The sequence below is a fragment of the Oncorhynchus clarkii genome, chromosome 32, assembly GCF_045791955.1.
Source record: "Oncorhynchus clarkii lewisi isolate Uvic-CL-2024 chromosome 32, UVic_Ocla_1.0, whole genome shotgun sequence".
NCBI lineage: Eukaryota > Metazoa > Chordata > Actinopteri > Salmoniformes > Salmonidae > Oncorhynchus > Oncorhynchus clarkii.
Genome location: NC_092178.1, coordinates 26,470,294 through 26,492,000, shown reverse-complemented (window position 1 = coordinate 26,492,000; position 21,707 = coordinate 26,470,294). Strand labels below are relative to the sequence as shown.

The following is a 21,707-nucleotide window of genomic DNA, read 5'->3' as shown; positions in this document are numbered from 1 at the left end:
TCCTTTGTGGCATTAGAGGTCTAATCAATATTGTGGTTGTCAAACAATAAAAAATGTAAAGTTAATCACAGGATTTGCTGTGTTTAATCGCCATTAACCACAAGTTCAGAATTTGCTCTAATTGAGCTATAATTTAAGATTTATCTATACAAAAAGCATACAATAATATTGATGTAACGACGGGTGAGTGAAATGAGTGAGGAGTCAGATGCAGAGAGCGAAATGAACGGGAAAACGCTTTTAATGTCCTTCAAAACGTAACGGGTCCAAAACATGGGTGAATGCCCAAAACACTGGCGCTAAACCAACCCAAAACCTAGTTACAAACACTGGACAGCGAAAACCCAAAACAAACACGATACATCACCAAACGTAACAAACCAGCAAGCCAGCACAAACACCAGCGGGCAAAACAAACTTAAATAACACCCATCCCAAAACCCCAACAAGGAACAGGTGAAAACAATTAGACAGAAACAAACGAAAAGGAAAAAGGGATCGGTGGCAGCTAATAGACCGGCGACAACGGCCGCCGAGCTCCACCCGAACAGGAAGGAGAGCCACCTTCAGTGGCAGCTAATAGACCGGCGACAACGGCCGCCGAGCTCCACCCGAACAGGAAGGGGAGCCACCTTCGGCGGTATTAGGAACAATTGATGTCTTGATTTTGTTTGAAGTAACGGTTAGCATTGTTGTTTTCAGCTATGTACAGTATATTTATTTGGATGTTTACAGTGTATTACATTATATTGAATGCTTTCAGACAATGCGATTCATCACAATTTAAAACAATTTGTGAACTTAAATTCGGGTTAACTGATTAACTCTGACAGTCCTAATGAAATTCAATACTCCAGTCTAACAGATTAGCTGGATCCGTCTTGCTTATCCTGGGTGGATCCTGGGTGATATAAACTGTGAGGAGTAACTGAGGTGACATTATAATAGACCGAGTTACAACACTTTGTGACAACTTCTGGTTTAAAGAGGGCTTTGTTAATATACTTAATTGATTTTTGTTCCACCAGGAGGAAGAGCTACGGAAGAGCGGAGAGGCCAAATATCAGCACCTGAACGAGGACCTCCATGTCCTCATAGAAGTGTTCGCTCCCCCTGCAGAGGCCTACAACAGGATGGGTCACGCACTGGAGGAGATCAAGAAGTTCCTCATACCAGTGCGTACTGACACCTACACACTCATTACTCTTACCCTGTTCTCTTACAACATATGAACAAAATAGAACAGCTAGCTGGTGATTTAACATCGGCTACCAACATATGTCTAGACTATGTGCCTGTGTCCACACTGAACACCCAAATAGTACAGTTAAGCAATAAGGCCCGAGGAGGTGTGGTAAATGGCAAACATACCATGGCTAAGGGCTGTTCTTAGGCATGACTCAACATGGAGAGGCTGGATACTGCCCTTATAGCTATTTCAAACTGATTACCAACGTAATTAGAGCAGTAAAAATGAATGTTTTGTCATACCCATGGTATACTTAAGCAATAAGGCACGAGGGGGTGTGGTATATGGCCAATGTACCGCGGCTAAGGGCTGTCCTTAGGCACGACGCAACACAACCTTATCCACAAACCCCAGAGGTGCCTTATTGCTATTATAAACTGGTTACCAACGTAATTAGAACAGTAAAAAAAAATATTCTCATACATGTGGTATACGGTCTCATTTACTTTGGCTTTCAGCCGATCTGCATTCAAGGCTGGAACCAACCAGTTTATAATTAAGGTTATACCATAGTAATAAGTGGCAGAAGTCTAGTCTGGTCCAGTCACAACCAGTCAGCCGGCTGAAGCAGCTGAATCAGTAACAGACTCTGGGTTGTCTGATTGGATGCACGCCCCTGTGAGGGAAGGGAAGTCATGGGGATAGCTGACTAGGCTGAATAGCAGAGTAACATAGTCAGACAGGAAGCACTCAGCACAGCCTAACCCTCTCTAGAACTCCCATACATCACGCGTATTTACTCTTACTCCATGTATTATGGATGACTGATTTATCCCATGCTGTTATGGAAAGATAGTAGGATCTCTACACCCCATGTTATTATGGAAGGATAGTAGGATCTCTACATCCCATGCTGTTATGGAAAGATAGTAGGATCTCTACATCCCATGTTATTACGGAAAGATAGTAGGATCTCTACATCCCATGTTATTATTATGGAAGGATAGTAGGATCTCTACATCCCATGTTATTATTATGGAAGGCTAGTAGGATCTCTACATCCCATGTTATTATGGAAGGATAGTAGGATCTCTACATCCCATGTTGTTATTATGGAAGGATAGTAGGATCTCTACATCCCATGTTATTATTATGGAAGGATAGTAGGATCTCTACATCCCATGTTATTATGGAAGGATAGTAGGATCTCTACATCCCATGTTATTATTATGGAAGGATAGTAGGATCTCTACATCCCATGTTATTATTATGGAAGGATAGTAGGATCTCTACATCCCATGTTATTATGGAAGGATAGTAGGATCTCTACATCCCATGTTATTATTATGGAAGGATAGTAGGATCTCTACATCCCATGTTATTATGGAAGGATAGTAGGATCTCTACATCCCATGTTATTATTATGGAAGGATAGTAGGATCTCTACATCCCATGTTATTATGGAAGGATAGTAGGATCTCTACATCCCATGTTATTATTATGGAAGGATAGTAGGATCTCTCCACCCCATGTTATTATGGAAGGATAGTAGGATCTCTACATCCCATGTTATTATGGAAGGATAGTAGGATCTCTACATCCCATGTTATTATGGAATGATAGTAGGATCTCTACATCCCATGTTATTATTATGGAAGGATAGTTGGATCTCTACATCCCATGTTATTATGGAAGGATAGTAGGATCTCTACATCCCATGTTATTATTATGGAAGGATAGCAGGATCTCTCCATCCCATTTTATTATGGAGGGATAGTAGGATCTCTACATCCCATTTTATTATGGAGGGATAGTAGGATCTCTACATCCCATTTTATTATGGAGGGATAGTAGGATCTCTACATCCCATGTTATTATTATGGAGGGATAGTAGGATCTCTCCATTCCATGCTATTATTATGGAAGGATAGTAGGATCTCTACATCCCATGTTATTATTATGGAAGGATAGCAGGATCTCTACATCCCATGTTATTATTATGGAAGGATAGTAGGATCTCTCCATCCCATGTTATTATTATGGAAGGATAGCAGGATCTCTACATCCCATGTTATTATTATGGAAGGATAGCAGGATCTCTCCATCCCATGCTATTATTATGGAAGGATAGTAGGATCTCTCCATCCCATGCTATTATGTGTGATCCTTCCAGTCTCATTCTGAGCCATGATGATTTATTTCCGGTCATTAAATACGTCTTTTAATTTCCCTCACAAATACACAGTGATGTGTTGATATGGAGGAGACAGAAGACAATCGTCTCCATGGCAGTTTGATTAAACGCTGATTTCCATATTAATTGCTACGTTCCATTGAGCGGTGAAGACGACTGTGTTTGACGATAAAGACACACACACATAGAGAGATGACAATGTGTGACGATAAAAAAACAAATGGGGTTCCTGGGTTTTATCAACGGGGGATCAGGAGTGTGTTGCTCTGCCTGAGGAGCAGCGGTCACGGCAACATCACAAACACACACACACACACACACACACACACACACACACACACACACACACACACACCGGTTGGTCACATCAGCACTGTAAAGTACATTAATTAGACATTCCTACAGGGCTGTAACCCTGGAGATAAAGGACGTAATTTAATACGCTGTAATTAAAAGGGTGTGTGTGTGTGTGTGTGTGCAGGATTACAATGATGAGATCCGACAGGCGCAGCTGCAGGAGCTGACATACCTGAATGGTGGCTCAGAGGATGCCAAGGTGCCAGCGGTGAGGGGCAAGCTGCCTGCAGCACGGGGAAGAGGGACACCTGCCCCAGGACCCATCAGGTACCTACTGCCAACCTGGGTGTGTGGGTGTGTGTGTGTGCATTCATGCATGTGTGTTGGTGTATGTATTCACTTTTGTGTTTGGTGTGGGGTAGGGGTTAGTGTGATGTTGATGGACACATGAAGCAATATCCTGATTTTCATAGACAGATACATAGACCCCATTCCAGAGATGCTATTCCAAATGGGAGAGTATTCTTAGACTAGGACTCATTTCCACAGCCTGAAATTCCTTCAATTCACTTATTACCATAACTAAAATGAATGACAGAATTACAGAGCATACATAAGTGTCTGTGTTTTAATACATTCAATTCAAAACTCTGCTTTGTAATACTAATGGGGGGAAAATACACTATCCGGCCCAAACGATACACAATACAAAGTTGAGATAACTTAAAATAATACTGAAATAGTCATTGTCATTAGAATAGTTCATATTATGCATGTTGCGTGGCTCTTAGACTTTCAAATGAAATGCAGAGTATGTTTGTTGCTTGTGTTTGTAAAAGCTTTCTCAATGAGATGAAGAGATCTTTGTATTGCTCTGAGAGGGAATATAATTGGATCTGTTTTAAATCAGACAGTAATTAGCATTTAGCATGCCTAATATGAGTGAGATAAGAAGAAAGTCCTGCAGGCAGTGAGGTTAACAGTAAGTCAGATATAAAAAACACATATTCACTAACAATAATGTGATTGTTTAATTCAGTATATGTCTGAATTGCATAGGTATCTTGGTGACAGTCTCTTGGTCCACTTAAGCCATAGGGCTGTGGTCAAAAACATTAGACTATATAGGGAATAGGGTGCCATTTGAGACGAAGCTTACAATTGTCCCCTGCTTGTCCTGTGGTAGGAGTCGAGGAGGTGTGCCCCCTCCCCACGTAGCTGTCCCCCGTGGAGCAGCTCCGAGAGGGGCACCCCCCAGCCGGGTACCATCCGCCCGAGGGAGGGGCGTGCCAGCACCAAGAGCACGAGGGGCTCCCCCGTCCGCGGGGTACAGACCACCACCACCCTTAGCACAGGACACATATGGGGAATATGTGAGTATTTACACAATAAGAAGGACATGTGTTTTCATATATGTACGCTGGTACATGCACGGACGCACACACACACATATACACACACATTGTGTCTGTATACAGGTGTCCTCTTGGTAATATCCAAACTGAGAGGGGATTTCACTGGTAGCTGTTATGGTATGCTAGTTTACCTGTACTGTCTGGAGGGAGCCCTGTTGAAATATGAACAGCTGGCAGAGACACTGTATATTAAACCCAGAGTCAGACCCCTTTGTACACATGCCAAGGAGGACTCCCTCCTTCCTTCTACCTCCCACCTTACTGTCACAGCAGGTCCTCAGAGACGCTGCACCAACCCAGCATATTTAGCAGAGAGGGGTACGGTAGAATAGAAGGGGGAGGGGAGGAGCAGAGGAGGGGGAGGAGAGGATGAGAGGAGGAGAGTAGGTTGCCTCTGTTGGATGAGTTTCCTGCCAGACCATAGCTAACCACATCTGACAGGTTTATATGGAGGTCTGCAGTTAGAATGGGTGGAGGTCATAGAGAACAAATGGTAGAGAGCCACGACTGAACCAGCTGCTTGACATCATTGTCACAGTTGTAAACTGGCTCCCCAGACACACGCACACACACACACACACAGATAAACACACACGCACACCTGGGGATCTGGGAGGGAGAGCACCACAGACATCTGGCTGATGATCAATCTTCACCATATCGCTGTGAATTACAGACTGAATGAGCTCCACTACTCTCCATCGTCTGAGAGTGTTGGTACTACACACACCTACTGTTTTGTTGTTGTTGTCATTGAGCGATGCTAACAAATAGACTCTAGTAGTTTTCTATGAAATGACTGCTGAGGAGGAGATGTATTTCTTGCTCATACTTCCTGTCTCATTCTTCCAGCTTTCACCTTGTCTACAGACAGTCTGGCTCAGCCCAAGGGCTTGAAGCCATGTTTTGTTTATCCTGCATGTTTTAGAGAAGTTAACATTACAATATATCACCTACTGCAGGGGTCTCTAATTACATTCAGCCATGGGCTGATTTTTTCTTGAGCGGATGGTTAGGGGGCCGGGAGATATTAATACATAATTTGTACACTGCACACTGACCTCAAGAAGCCCAAGCAGATGTAGTATTTGACAGAATAATTTCAAACCTTGATTACATTGTGATACGATCACATATAAATCAAATCAAATCAAATTAATTTATATAGCCCTTCGTACATCAGCTGATATCTCAAAGTGTTGTACAGAAACCCAGCCTAAAACCCCAAACAGCAAGCAATGCAGGTGTAGAAGCACGGTGGCTAGGAAAAACTCCCTAGAATAGGCAAAAACCTAGGAAAAAACCTAGAGAGGAACCAGGCTATGTGGGGTGGCCAGTCCTCTTCTGGCTGTGCCGGGTGGAGATTATAACAGAACATGGCCAAGATGTTCAAATGTTCATAAATGACCAACATGGTCCAATAATAATAAGGCAGAACAGTTGAAACTGGAGCAGCAGCACGGCCAGGTAGACTGGGGACAGCAAGGAGTCATCATGTCAGGTAGTCCTGAGGCATGGTCCTAGGGCTCAGGTCCTCCGAGAGAGAGAAAGAAAGAGAGAAAGAGAGAATTAGAGAGAGCACACTTAAATTCACACAGGACACCGAATAGGACAGGAGAAGTACTCCAGATATAACAAACTGACCCTAGCCCCCCGACACATAAACTACTGCAGCATAAATACTGGAGGCTGAGACAGGAGGGGTCAGGAGACACTGTGGCCCCACCCGAGGACACCCCTAGACAGGGCCAAACAGGAAGGATATAACCCCACCCACTTTGCCAAAGCACAGCCCCCACACCACTAGAGGGATATCTTCAACCACCAACTTACCATCCTGAGACAAGGCCGAGTATAGCCCACAAAGATCTCCGCCACGGCACAACCCAAGGGGGGGGGGGGGGGGGGGCGCCAACCCAGACAGGAAGATCACATCAGTGACTCAATATACCTCTCTGTGTATTAGGCATGTTTATCTCTCCTTACCAGGAATGATACTTTTAGTTTAAAACGATTTGGTACGATATGATTAGTGGTATGAATCGATGAGATTCGGTTTCGTTGAGATATGATTCAATGCACTGACAGTTGTTGCATGAACACGTTCATTTTCCATTCTGAATGAATATCTGATGGTGGTGGAGCTCAGGTGCTGGATCTGTCTGAGCTGACTTCTCTGAGCTGAGTGGCACTGTGTGTGTGTGTGCGTGCGTGCGTGCGTGCGTGCGAGCTGAGGTGAGGTGAGGTGAGGTGAGCCATAGGGTAGACTAATCATCTACCACTATCAAATTAGGGGGGGCAATTTGTTTTTGTCCCCCCGCTTTTTATCTGGTCCTCATCATCCACTGATTAACTTGTCATGTGGCAGGTGAACATGTATTGAGCTAGTTATATGTAAATATTTATCTTTAGAAATTAGCTATTACATTCAAAGCCAAGTGATATAACACAGCTTTGGATTTCAAAGCCGTCTCAAAAGCGAATGGTTTTGATTGTTTGTAATTTGAAGGAAAAGAGAGCTACTCTCTTCTCTCATTCTGACCAGTGCATCTGGCAAAAATGATTGCGGTTCTTTTTATGAAAGTACACCATGACCCTGTTAATGTAAAAATTACCAAATGCACTCACTGTTTAAAGCAGAACTACCAAAAATATTTTGCATAGTGAATCTGCCAATCGAAAGCAGTTAAATGTGCAATAAGCAAGATGTGAGATGTGTCCACTCAGGTAGCCGACACAGCTCTGCCAGTAAAACACAATTTCCTACAGAGCGTTTGGTAACAATGACCCAGCAAATTACTTTGGTTAATAAAGCCTTTGATTTATCATTGCGAAAGCTATTTTACAAACCTCTGAATGCTGAAGGTGGCACATAGATGTAGCCTACCAGTATTAGATCAAGGATAGGGTAGACCTACCTCTCGTTGGTGCGAGCAGCTGCGTCTCCCACACTCTGCACACAGTTGTTATGACAATGTCATATGCAGTTACATGCATACAGTTTGATAGGCTGAGGGAGAGGACGAATCGATTCAGTCAGGAAAGATTATAGGTATTTTCTGAATGGACCGATGCCCTCCTATCTAAAACATTTGAACCATTATATACCTACTATTTATGCATGGGAATACTTGGTAACAGATTTCCCAAATTAAAATCACTTAGAAAAAAGGAAAAAATTAAATGTACATTTGAAATCAGAAGTTTACATACACTTAGGTTGGGGTCATTAAAACTACTTTTTCAACCACTCCACACATTTCTTGTTATCAAACTATAGTTTTGGCAAGTCGGTTAGAACATCTACTTTGTGCATGACACAAGTACTTTTTCCAACAATTGTTTACAGACAGATTATTTCACTTATAATTCACTGTATCACAATTCCAGTGGTTCAGAAGTTTATATACACTAAGTTGACTGTGCCTTTAAACAGCTTGTAAAATTCCAGAATATTATGTCATGCCTTTAGAAGCTTCTGATAGGCTAATTGACATCATTTGACTCAGTAGGAGGTGTACCTGTGGATGTATTTCAAGGACTACCTTCAAACTCAGTGCCTCTTTGCTTAACATTCAAACACATATATATTTGACCTTTATTTAACCAGGTAAGCTAGTTGAAAACAAGTTATCATTTACATCTGCGACCTGGCCAAGATAAAGCAAAGCAGTGCGACACAAACAACAACACAGAGTTACAGATGGAATAAACAAACATACAGTCAAAAATACAGGATAGGATAAGTAGGATAAGGGAGGTGAAGCAATAAATAGGCCAGAGTGGTGAAATAATTACAATATAGCAATTAAACACTGGAGTGATAGATGTGCAGAAGATGAGTGTGTAAGCAGAGATAATGGGGTGCAAAGGAGTAAAATAAATAACAGTATGGGGGATGAGGTAGTTGGATGGGCTATTTACAGATGGGCTATGTACAGGTGCAGTGATCTGTGAGCTGCTCTGACAGCTGGTGCTTAAAGTTAGGGATGGAGATATGAGTCTCCAGCTTCAGACATCATGGGAAAATCAGAAGAAATCAGCCAAGACTTCAGAAAAATAAATGTAGACCTCCACAAGTCTGGTTCATCCTTGGGAGCAATTTCCAAATGCCTGAAGGTACCACCTTCATCTGTACAAACAATAGTACGCAAGTATGAGACCACGCAGCCATCATACTGCTCAGGAAGGAGACGCGTTCTGTCTCCTAGAGATGAACATACTTTGGTGCAAAGAGTGCAAATCAATTTCAGAACAACAGCAAAGAAACAGGTACAAAATAATCTATATCCACAGTAAAACGAGTCCTATATCGACATAACCTGAAAGGCCCCTCAGCAAGGTAGAAGCCACCAAACCGCCATAAAAAAGCTAGACTATGGTTTGCAACTGCACATTGGGACAAAGATCATACTTTTGGGAGAAATGTCCTCTGGTCTGATGAAACAAAAATATAACTGTTTGGCCATAATGACCATCATTATGTTTGGATGAAAAAGGGGGAGGCTTGCAAGCCGAAGAACACCATCCCAAGCGTGAAGCACGGGGTGGCAGAATCGTGTTGTGGGGGTGCTTTGCTGAAGGAGGGGCTGGTGCACTTCACAAAATAGATGGCTTCATGAGGAAGGAAAGTTATGTGGATATATGGAAGCAACATCTCAAGACATTAGTCAGAAAGTTCAAGCTTGGTCACAAATGGGTCTTCTAAATGGACAATGACCCCAAGCATACTTACAAAGTTGTGGCAAAATGGCTTAAGGACAACAAGGTCAAGGTATTGGAGTGGCCATCACAAAGCCCTGAACTCAATCCTATAGAAAATTTGTGGGCAGAACTGAAAAAGTGTGTGCGAGCAAGGAAGCCTACAAACCTGACTCAGTTACACCAGCTCTGTCAGGAGGAATGGGCCAAAATTCACCCAACTAATTGTGGGAAGCTTGTGGAAGGCTACTCAAAACGTTTAACCCAAGTTAAACAATTTAAATACTAATTGAGTGTATGTAAACTTCTGACCCACTGGGAATGTGATGAAAGTAATAAAAATGGAAAGAAATCCTTCTCTCTACTATTATTCTGACATTTCACATTCTTAAAATAAAGTGGTGATCCTAACTGACCGGGCATTTTTACTAGGATTAAATGTCAGGAATTGTGAAAAACGGAATTTAAATGTATTTGGCTAAGGTGTATGTAAACTTCTGACTTCAATTGTATATTTTTTTGACTAAGAAAATAAAGGCACACATTTGTCCCCGTGGGTCACCTATTGGGGAACCCTGACGTACTCTATGGAGCATTCTGGAGTTACAATGTTTTTGTTTTGGTGATTCAATTACTTTCAGAATTCAGTGGCTTTACTATGCTGAATCATTCCCTCTATCTTATATCAGTGATTTGATAAGAACAGCAAATAGTGATATCAGATTATTGGGGAATCTAATTAGTATAAAACTAAATTATAAATGATATTATTTGCCGTGCAGTCTGAGGCTGATTACACAATAAAGTAATTGCATCGAAATCTCATTCCATATATTTCATATGCCACACACATACACACGCACCTACACAAACACACTCGTGCACGCACACACACCCACGCTCACAAGGCCATCAGGAACCTGTTCCCGACCTGCCTGTCAGCTCATTGGAAAGGAATTAACAGTAATACGATTGTGATTATTCTGCCTGCTACCAATTTCTTACCATTCACCAGGAATCAGAAACACTTGTCATTTCAATTTGGACTGATAACGAGAAAGGTGTAGATGAAGAATGTGAGGAGACGGACAGTGAAGAGTTTATGTGGTGTAAGGAGACGTTGGAGTGAAGGGAGAGACAGAGACAGAGAGTGGAGAGCTTTCTTGTTAAACCGTAGTGACAGTGAAGTCATTCCCAGGGTTGATGCCTGGTGACGGAAATACAGCTACAAGCTCATATCTCATACCGTCTTCATGAGTTATCGTTTATTTCCTGTCCATAATCTATGGTGCAGGCCTCAGTCACATCACAGGCCTCGAACTTAAACACATGAGTTCCATCTGAGAGCAGATAGTGTCTGCATTCCTATGGGTCCACAAAATGGCGCACTACATTTGGGATAGGGGCTATTTGGGACTTTAGTAGTGTCTCATGTTAAGCAGAAGAACATATTCAGAGCCTTCAGAACGTATTCATACCCCTTGACTTTTTCCACATGTTGTTGTGTTACAGCCTGAATTTAAAATGGATTAAATTGAGATTTTGTGTCATTCATCTACACACGATACCCCACAATGTCAAAGTGGAGTTATGTTTTTAGAAATGTTTACAAATAAATAATTAAAAAGGTATTCATGTCAATCAGTATTCAACCCTTTTGTTATTGCAAGCTTAAATAAGTTCAGGAATAAAAATGTGCTTATCAAGTCACATAATAAGTTGCATGGACTCACTCTGTGTGCAATAATATTGTTTAACATGATTTTAAAATGACTACACTATCTCTGTACCTCACACATAGAATTATCTGTAAGGTTCCTCAGTCGAGCAGTGAATTTCAAGCACAGATTCAAGCACAAAGACACTAGCGGTGCATGGGTAAATTCACTGGGGAAGCCAAGACACGGAAAAAAAGCAATTGTACAACCTACAGTGCCTTGCGAAAGTATTCGGCCCCCTTGAACTTTGCGACCTTTTGCCACATTTCAGGCTTCAAACATAAAGATATAAAACTGTATTTTTTTGTGAAGAATCAACAACAAGTGGGACACAATCATGAAGTGGAACGACATTTATTGGATATTTCAAACTTTTTTAACAAATCAAAAACTGAAAAATTGGGCGTGCAAAATTATTCAGCCCCCTTAAGTTAATACTTTGTAGCGCCACCTTTCGCTGCGATTACAGCTGTAAGTCGCTTGGGGTATGTCTCTATCAGTTTCGCACATCGAGAGACTGAATTTTTTTCCCATTCCTCCTTGCAAAACAGCTCGAGCTCAGTGAGGTTGGATGGAGAGCATTTGTGAACAGCAGTTTTCAGTTCTTTCCACAGATTCTCGATTGGATTCAGGTCTGGACTTTGACTTGGCCATTCTAACACCTGGATATGTTTATTTTTTAACCATTCCATTGTAGATTTTGCTTTATGTTCTGGATCATTGTCTTGTTGGAAGACAAATCTTCGTCCCAGTCTCAGGTCTTTTGCAGACTCCATCAGGTTTTCTTCCAGAATGGTCCTGTATTTGGCTCCATCCATCTTCCCATCAATTTTAACCATCTTCCCTGTCCCTGCTGAAGAAAAGCAGGCCCAAACCATGATGCTGCCACCACCATGTTTGGCAGTGGGGATGGTGTGTTCAGCTGTGTTGCTTTTACGCCAAACATAACGTTTTGCATTGTTGCCAAAAAGTTCCATTTTGGTTTCATCTGACCAGAGCACCTTCTTCCACATGTTTGGTGTGTCTCCCAGGTGGCTTGTGGCAAACTTTAAACAACACTTTTTATGGATATCTTTAAGAAATGGCTTTCTTCTTGCCACTCTTCCATAAAGGCCAGATTTGTGCAATATACGACTGATTGTTGTCCTATGGACAGAGTCTCTCACCTCAGCTGTAGATCTCTGCAGTTCATCCAGAGTCATCATGGGCCTCTTGGCTGCATCTCTGATCAGTCTTCTCCTTGTATGAGCTGAACGTTTAGAGGGACGGCCAGGTCTTGGTAGATTTGCAGTGGTCTGATACTCCTTCCATTTCAATATTATCGCTTGCACAGTGCTCCTTGGGATGTTTAAAGCTTGGGAAATCTTTTTGTATCCAAATCCGGCTTTAAACTTCTTCACAACAGTATCTCGGACCTGCCTGGTGTGTTCCTTGTTCTTCATGATGCTCTCTGCGCATTTAACGGACCTCTGAGACTATCACAGTGCAGGTGCATTTATACGGAGACTTGATTACACACAGGTGGATTGTATTTATCGTCATTAGTCATTTAGGTCAACATTGGATCATTCAGAGATCCTCACTGAACTTCTGGAGAGAGTTTGCTGCACTGAAAGTAAAGGGGCTGAATAATTTTGCACGCCCAATTTTTCAGTTTTTGATTTGTTAAAAAAGTTTGAAATATCCAATAAATGTCGTTCCACTTCATGATTGTGTCCCACTTGTTGTTGATTCTTCACAAAAAAATATAGTTTTATATCTTTATGTTTGAAGCCTGAAATGTGGCAAAAGGTCGCAAAGTTCAAGGGGGCCGAATACTTTCGCAAGGCACTGTGTGTGTTTTTATAATTGCGTTGTTTGCTCTATAACCTGTTAGTTCATATGCCATGCCACCGTGATACAGTATATAGGTCTGAGTCCAAGACAATAAGAAGACTAAATTCAACCACACCTTTGTTTCATCACAAAACCGGAGAGCCACATCTGTCCGGTGGAGTCCACAAAGCATATTGCATGTAACAAACTGAGCTACAGCATGATCAAGCAAGTTAATATTTCCAACCTTTTTGAACTAATTAAACAACTACTGATTTAGAACACCTGAGCGTTATCGCAAGTGGCGAAGAAAACAGGAGCTGCCTCCACTATTCCAGCACCATTTCAACATTTCATCATTAAATCACCGATTGCTTAGCCTAAAACAGTGACAACTAAAAGATTCCAAAAACAATTTAGTCAAATCAAAATAAGCTAAATATTATGTGGCTGTCCATGGTACTGATTTATGTGTATGTGTATGAGTGTGTGTGTGTGTGTGTGTGTGTGTGTGTGTGTGTGTGTGTGTGTGTGTGTGTGTGTGTGTGTGTGTGTGTGTGTGTGTGTGTGTGTGTGTGTGTGTGTGTGTGTTGCGCAATGCAAGTGGGTTAGTTTTGTAAATAAGTAGAAACAACATGTTGAAATGCCAATGCCATCCTTCTCTCTTTCATGTTGCCTAAACGGTCTATGACTCTGCCATACAGAACACACTTTTAGTTTTTGTTGTCCTAGGCTACCTGGCTATTGTCCTTGCTCACTAGCCTAACTTCCTTTCATGGGCAACGATGAGCCAGCTAGTTAACATTAGTCTACTACATCTAGCTACAGTGACTTGCGAAAGTATTCGGCCCCCTTGAACTTTGCGACCTTTTGCCACATTTCAGGCTTCAAACATAAAGATATAAAACTGTATTTTTTTGTGAAGAATCAACAACAAGTGGGACACAATCATGAAGTGGAACGACATTTATTGGATATTTCAAACTTTTTTAACAAATCAAAAACTGAAAAATTGGGCGTGCAAAATTATTCAGCCCCCTTAAGTTAATACTTTGTAGCGTCACCTTTTGCTGCGATTACAGCTGTAAGTCGCTTGGGGTATGTCTCTATCAGTTTTGCACATCGAGAGACTGACATTTTTTCCCATTCCTCCTTGCAAAACAGCTCGAGCTCAGTGAGGTTGGATGGAGAGCATTTGTGAAAAGCAGTTTTCAGTTCTTTCCACAGATTCTCAATTGGATTCAGGTCTGGACTTTGACTTGGCCATTCTAACACCTGGATATGTTTATTTTTGAACCATTCCATTGTAGATTTTGCTTTATGTTTTGGATCATTGTCTTGTTGGAAGACAAATCTCCGTCCCAGTCTCAGGTCTTTTGCAGACTCCATCAGGTTTTCTTCCAGAATGGTCCTGTATTTGGCTCCATCCATCTTCCCATCAATTTTAACCATCTTCCCTGTCCCTGCTGAAGAAAAGCAGGCCCAAACCATGATGCTGCCACCACCATGTTTGACAGTGGGGATGGTGTGTTCAGCTGTGTTGCTTTTACGCCAAACATAACGTTTTGCATTGTTGCCAAAAAGTTCAATTTTAGTTTCATCTGACCAGAGCACCTTCTTCCACATGTTTGGTGTGTCTCCCAGGTGGCTTGTGGCAAACTTTAAACAACACTTTTTATGGATATCTTTAAGAAATGGATTTCTTCTTGCCACTCTTCCATAAAGGCCAGATTTGTGCAATATACGACTGATTGTTGTCCTATGGACAGAGTCTCCCACCTCAGCTGTAGATCTCTGCAGTTCATCCAGAGTGATCATGGGCCTCTTGGCTGCATCTCTGATCAGTCTTCTCCTTGTATGAGCTGAAAGTTTAGAGGGACTGCCAGGTCTTGGTAGATTTGCAGTGGTCTGATACTCCTTCCATTTCAATATTATCGCTTGCACAGTGATCCTTGGGATGTTTAAAGCTTGGGAAATCTTTTTGTATCCAAATCCGGCTTTAAACTTCTTCACAACAGTATCTCGGACCTGCCTGGTGTGTTCCTTGTTCTTCATGATGCTCTCTGCGCTTTTAACGGACCTCTGAGACTATCTCAGTGCAGGTACATTTATACAGAGACTTGATTACACACAGGTGGATTGTATTTATCATCATTAGTCATTTAGGTCAACATTGGATCATTCAGAGATCCTCACTGAACTTCTGGAGAGAGCTTGCTGCACTGAAAATAAAGGGGCTGAATAATTTTGCACGCCCAATTTTTCAGTTTTTGATTTGTTAAAGTTTGAAGTTTGAAGTTTGTTAAAGTTTGAAGTTTGAAATATCCAATAAATGTCGTTCCACTTCATGATTGTGTCCCACTTGTTGTTGATTCTTCACAAAAAAATACAGTTTTATATCTTTATGTTTGAAGCCTGAAATGTGGCAAAAGGTCGCAAAGTTCAAGGGGGCCGAATACTTTCGCAAGGCACTGTACATATTGAACTTCCATCCTCTCAGGACAGGGGCACAGTGTATGAATTAATGGTTGGATCCGAATCACCGTTATAATCATTGGCCAGTATGAAGAATTAAGTAAAACCACAAGTCCCTATCTCCAACCATTGCTAATTCTAGCTAGCCACCGGAAGACAACAACACAACGAGATGCAACAATTCAAGTTTTTTCTGTCAATAATGTTTGGCTATTGATGTGAAGCCAAATCCAAAACATACAGAGACAGAGGGGCACTGTTTTGCTCACTCGGATGCTGACTCCGACTCCGTTGAGATACATTCAGCCTCTTGCGAATTGAAGGAACATTTTGAAACACAGAGAGACGCACAGAGAGACAAAAGATAAATTATATTTTTTATAGGATTTTTGGGGGGAGAAGCCTGCCTTCTCTTGGCATCCAAGAATACACTCCACTGCACAGAAATCAGGGAGGTTTTCCAATGGTTCGAAAAGAAGGGCACGTATTAAAAACAGCAGACGTTGAATGTCCCTGTAAGCATCAAATTGTATTTGTCACTTGCTTCGGTAAACAGCAGATGTAGACTAGCAGTGAAACGTTTACTAACGGGCCCTTTCCAGCAATGACATTTTTTTTAAAGAGAAATAGTAGAAAGAAAAAAATATATAATAATAACACAAGGAATAAATACACAACGGTAACTTGGCTATATACACAAGGTACCAGTTTCAAGTCGATGTGCAGGGGTACGAGGTAGATGAGGTAGATCTGTACATATAGGTTATGTAAAGTGACTAGGCAACGGGGTAGATAATTAACAGTAACAGCATGTGATGAGTCAAAAGAGATTAGTGCAAAAATGTCAATGAGGATATTCCGGGTAGCTATTGGTTTACTATTTAACTAACTATTTAACAGTTGGCTTGGGGATAGAAGCTGTTCAAGGTCCTGTTGGTTCCAGACTTGGTTCATTGGTACCGCTTGCCATGCGCTATCAGAGAGAACAGTCTATGACTTGGGTGACTGGGGTCTTTGACATTTTTGGGTCCTTCCTCTGACGCTGCCTGGTTTAGAGTTCCTGGATGGCAGGGAGCTCGGCCCTAGTGATGTACTGGGCCGTATGCACTACCCTCTGTAGCACCTTGCTGCCGGATGTCAAACAGTTACCATACCAAGCAGTGATCAGCCAGTCAAGATGCTCTCAATGGTGAAGCTGTCTGAGGGCCCAAGCCAAATCTTTTCAGGTTACCGAGGGGGAAGAGGTGTTGTCGTGCCATCGAGGAACTTGAAGCTCTCGACCTGTTCCACAATACACCCAGTCACTACAAAGATACAGGCGTCCTTCCTAACTCAGTTGCCGTAGATGAAGGAAACTGTCCAGGATTTTACCATGAGGCCAATGGTAACTTTAAAATAGATACCGAGTTGAATTGCTTTCATAAGAGATAACATTTATGTTAGTATTACTCCACAGTACTAACATAAATGACGGAGTGAAAAGAAGGAAGCCTTTACAGAATGAAAAATATTCCAAAACATGCATCCTTTTTGCAACAAGGCACTTAAGTAACACTTAAAAATGAACTTTCTGTCTGGAATACAAAGCGTTATGTTTGGGGCAAATCCAACACAACACATCACTTCATATTTTCAAGCATGGTGGTGGCCGCATCATGTATGGGTATGCTTGTCATCGGCAAGGACTAGAGAGTTTTTTAGGATAAGAATCCTAGAGGAAAACATGGTTCAATCTTCTTTCCAACAGACACTAGGAGAGAAGTTCGCCTTTCAGCAGGACAATTACCTAAAACACAAGGCCAAATATACACTGGAGTTGCTTACCAAGACGGCATTGAATGTTCCTGAGTGGCCTAGATACAGTTTTCACGTAAAAATTGTGCTTAATTTGAGTCGAATCCTGCCAGGAACAGAATCCGGCACATCTCCGTTTTGGACTGTTTCGTTTCGGAACCTATTTGGCCGGATCCGGTGCCTCTCAGTGGCATGAAAAATAATTGTCACTATTTGCAATGTAAAAATTCTAATAAAAGCGATCAAAGTTAATTTGAGTTGTCACTGCGTTAATTCTCCAGCCCCGCCCCCCGTATCTCTCACATAACTAAAATTAGATTTGCTCACTATGATCTCTCCCCTTCTCTCTGCTCTGACAGACATGAGCCTGCAACTCGCATCTCTCCAGCGCTGCACTTTATCATTTATTTCTTTATAGAGGCACGCAAAGGGTTCTGGAGGAGCTGCGGCATGCCTGATGAATCGAAATAAATTTGCCAAAGTTATAGAGTTACTGCTGTCTGTTCAGAAAGAAAGGACATCATTCAGAATAACCTACTACACCATGAGAAAGGCAAAACTTTAGCCACAGAGTATAAATAGCTTCTTTTAGACTAGCTGTGGAGTGTAGCTCAATAACAAGGCATAGCCTACAGTCTGGAACGCGCAGCAAATATGTCCGTAAACAAACACCATCCAAACAAAACGTGCCTTTCGCAATATTTCAATTAGTTTATAATCTCGGGAAAACACATGATGGAAAGCAAATGGCTCCTGCTGAAAAGAGAAGACTCTAATCTGTCAGCTGTAGGCTACCAAAATATTTGATCAACTTCTCTTCCAAATATTGTTTTACAAAGTAAAACAAGAGAGAGAGAGAGATAGAGAGGCTTTTGGCACGACCTCATATTCCATCACCAGCATGTGAGCTGCGCATCATTGGGTGAGTCAGTGAAACTGAAAAGCATTTTAAGGACTATAATTTACTCCTCATATTGTACCATAAAATATGTCTCCACACACCTAGGCATAGGCTATTGATGGATTCAAGACAAGGTCATTTTCATTGAACTCAGATTCTCAGTTTGTCTGTGTCAAAGTAGCCTGTCATTTCAATCATTTGTGAGGTATTATGGTGCTTTCAAGACAACTGGGAACTTGGACAAAAAAAGAGGTTGAATCATGACGTCAGTGATGTTCAGGTCAGAAAGTCGGAGTTCTGGAACGAGGCCAGAGTTCCCCACTTGGAATTTCAAGTTGGATGACCGTCCAAAACAAATCTTCCCAGTCTGAGCTTGTTTTTTCCCGATTTTATGTAGAATTGCAAGAAATGCGTTAATAAAAGGCCCAAAATTTCCCGGACCAACCTCCCACATTTTTTTCCTCATGTGTGCAACTTCTGTAAGTGCCTCTACACTACTGCTCTATGCCCCTACGCAAATGTGATGATATGCATGCATTGCTTTATTTCAAAGGTAATATTTCTCATGCTTTCCAGTGTTGTGCCGGGGGGGCAAGGCTATTTTCTTGCCTGCCCTCTTCTTCTCTTAGAAAATGTTCTAATGTTTAAGAAAATAAATATAATAATATAAGATAATATAATACAAATATTATCACACAATAACACAAAAACATAATAGAAAGTTAAGTTTGTTAACAAGCATTAAACAGGAAATACAAATTTAAATCTTAGCATAAAAATATATCAAATTACAATAAATACAAAATAAAAAGACAATAAATAACATAAACAAATTGGAAATCTGCAACAGCTCGACTGAATATTTAGTCCACTTTTTATGGAAATTTTCCAGGTGATACTGTCGCCTGGGACTCAAACCTAACCTCATCCTGACAGGCAGCGCAGACATAATCCTCCAATGATGTGACGGTCTTCATACAGGACCGGTGGAACCATCGTGGGCAGCGGTCACAACCAATAGAAATGTTACAGCTTATACAAATTCATACTCGTAAAAATATGCCTTTAGAAGTGAACAAGCAATTACCCAGTTAGTGTCTTCCTCATTATTATCCTCATCCCCACAGAAGTGGCACAGTTGGCTCAAGTCATCCAGCAAAACATAATGTCAAGTAGTCTATACATCTTTACATGTATTTTTCTGAGCAAACAGGGAACAGGGAATAAGGGAATAGTATAGGTTTCTTGTAACCAAATGTTTAAATGCATGTGTTTTAGTGGCCATCTAGTCAGAAGTTGGATCAAAGATCACCTTGAAAGATCCATATAAATGTTGTTGTTTTTTAAATCTACAATTATATTAAATTAGAAATTGAACATACCAGTGTTTTGGAGGAGAATAACTGCTATTTCTTCTCTCATGAAGTTAACAACTTTGTCCGTATTTGAAAAGACAATCGACTCCTCCTTCAGAACACATTCAGCAAACTGGGGAAATAATGTGATGGCCATTTCAGTTTCCCCAGCAAAATTATGTTACACATTCTAATCGCAACTATACAACGACACAGCTATAATATAATTTGACAGTTCTGTTTTGCCTTTTCGTCAGTATACTTTCAGTAGGTTAATTGTGCATTACTTGTACTCTCATACTTACTTTCAAGGCAAAGACCCCACAAGAAGTAACATCTTGTTGGCATGGTGAGGAAGGGTACCACACACTCATCTGGAGATACTACACCCCTTCTCTCTCAGGAATGATCTGAACATATATGTTAATACAAGTACAGCCTTTTGAAACACTTTATTGATTACAATATAGAGATTACTAACAGTATAGCATTTCAGTCCCAAGATAGAAGAGGGGGAGAATTTCAGCAGGCAAGAGAATAGCCTTGCCCGAAATCCTCCACCCCTTTCTAATTTAGTTAACTTTGTGGCTACAGTCAAATAATTTCTGTGGCACACACTACTGGTCAACATGAGCTACCAAAATGATTCAGAAGTGTGCCAGGCCTTGCAGTCCCAAGATAGAAGGGGGGGGGGGGGGGATTTTGGTATGCAAGCAATAAACATTTCAGAACAACTACTAGTCGAATAAGATGGCGAATTTTGGCAAAGAGATTTATTTATAGACTAATACACTTGAAACAAATAATCAAACCGAAAAATGCAGACATTACTAGTGCCTCCCCGAGATCAAACCGACATGAAAAATAAAATGAAACGCAGCCTAACGTGAACAGAAATCTCAACTAGCAAGCAAGTCGCAGCAATGAAGAATTGAGTGCATGCGAGTTCAAGCATGTTGCAGCGATGAAGAATTGAGTACATACGAGTTCACGCGAAGGGGGGGGGGGGGGGGGGGGGATAATTGTGGCGGGGGGGAGCTTTTCGGCACAACACCGGTACCTTAGAGCTCCCCAGGTCACCTTCTCGCACTCAGTTTTTCTTCCAGCACCTCCCGATTTACAAATTAAGCACTGCTTAAATCGACTTGAAAATATATGGCAAGACTTGAAAATGGCTATTTAGCAATGACCAATAACAAACTTGAAGATTTTTTTGTAAGAATAATGGACAAATATTGTACAATCCATGTTTGCAAAGCTCTTAGAGACACCCTGAAAGGTAATACTAACTTGTATTTACTAAGGGGGTTGAATACTTATTTATTTAAAAGTAATACACATTTTCTTCCACAGTCAAGGGGTATGAATATTTTCTGAAGGCACTATACAACTCACAGCATGGCTAAAAAACACATCTGGTAAAATTCATCCCATATTAAAGAACAACATGATCCCTTTGGTGATGAGGAGCAGCGCAGTGTGTGTGTGTGTGTGTGTGTGTGTGTGTGTGTGTGTGTGTGTGTGTGTGTGTGTGTGTGTGTGTGTGAGCTACACGCTTCCTGCTGACACCGTAAAGAGAAGACAGGTGTTAAATTGTAGCTGACAACAGTCTAATGCTCCTGAATGCGGTATAATGTGTATATCTACAAGTTACATACAATACAAACATACAGTGCATTTGGAAAGTATCCGAACCCCTTGACTTTTTCCACATTTTGTTACGTTACAGCCTTATTCTAAAATTGATTAAATATTTTATTTTCCACATCAATCTACACATAATACCCCATAATGACAAAGTGAAAACAGTTTTTTAGAAATTTTTGCAAATATATAAAAAATATAGAAACAGA

The 21,707-nt window shown here is 41.2% G+C and overlaps 1 protein-coding gene across 2 annotated transcripts in view; it reads left to right on the top strand.

Moving 5' to 3' along the window:
• The window catches only part of LOC139392078 (KH domain-containing, RNA-binding, signal transduction-associated protein 3-like), a 139,513-nt gene that overhangs the window by 81,600 nt on the left and 36,206 nt on the right, over nucleotides 1-21,707 (top strand). For both annotated transcript variants that reach the window (XM_071139771.1, XM_071139770.1), the window contains exons 4-6: nucleotides 1,029-1,175; nucleotides 3,865-4,007; nucleotides 4,867-5,053. In XM_071139771.1, coding sequence (XP_070995872.1) covers nucleotides 1,029-1,175; nucleotides 3,865-4,007; nucleotides 4,867-5,053 — 477 coding nt within the window. The remainder of the gene's footprint in view (nucleotides 1-1,028; nucleotides 1,176-3,864; nucleotides 4,008-4,866; nucleotides 5,054-21,707) is intronic.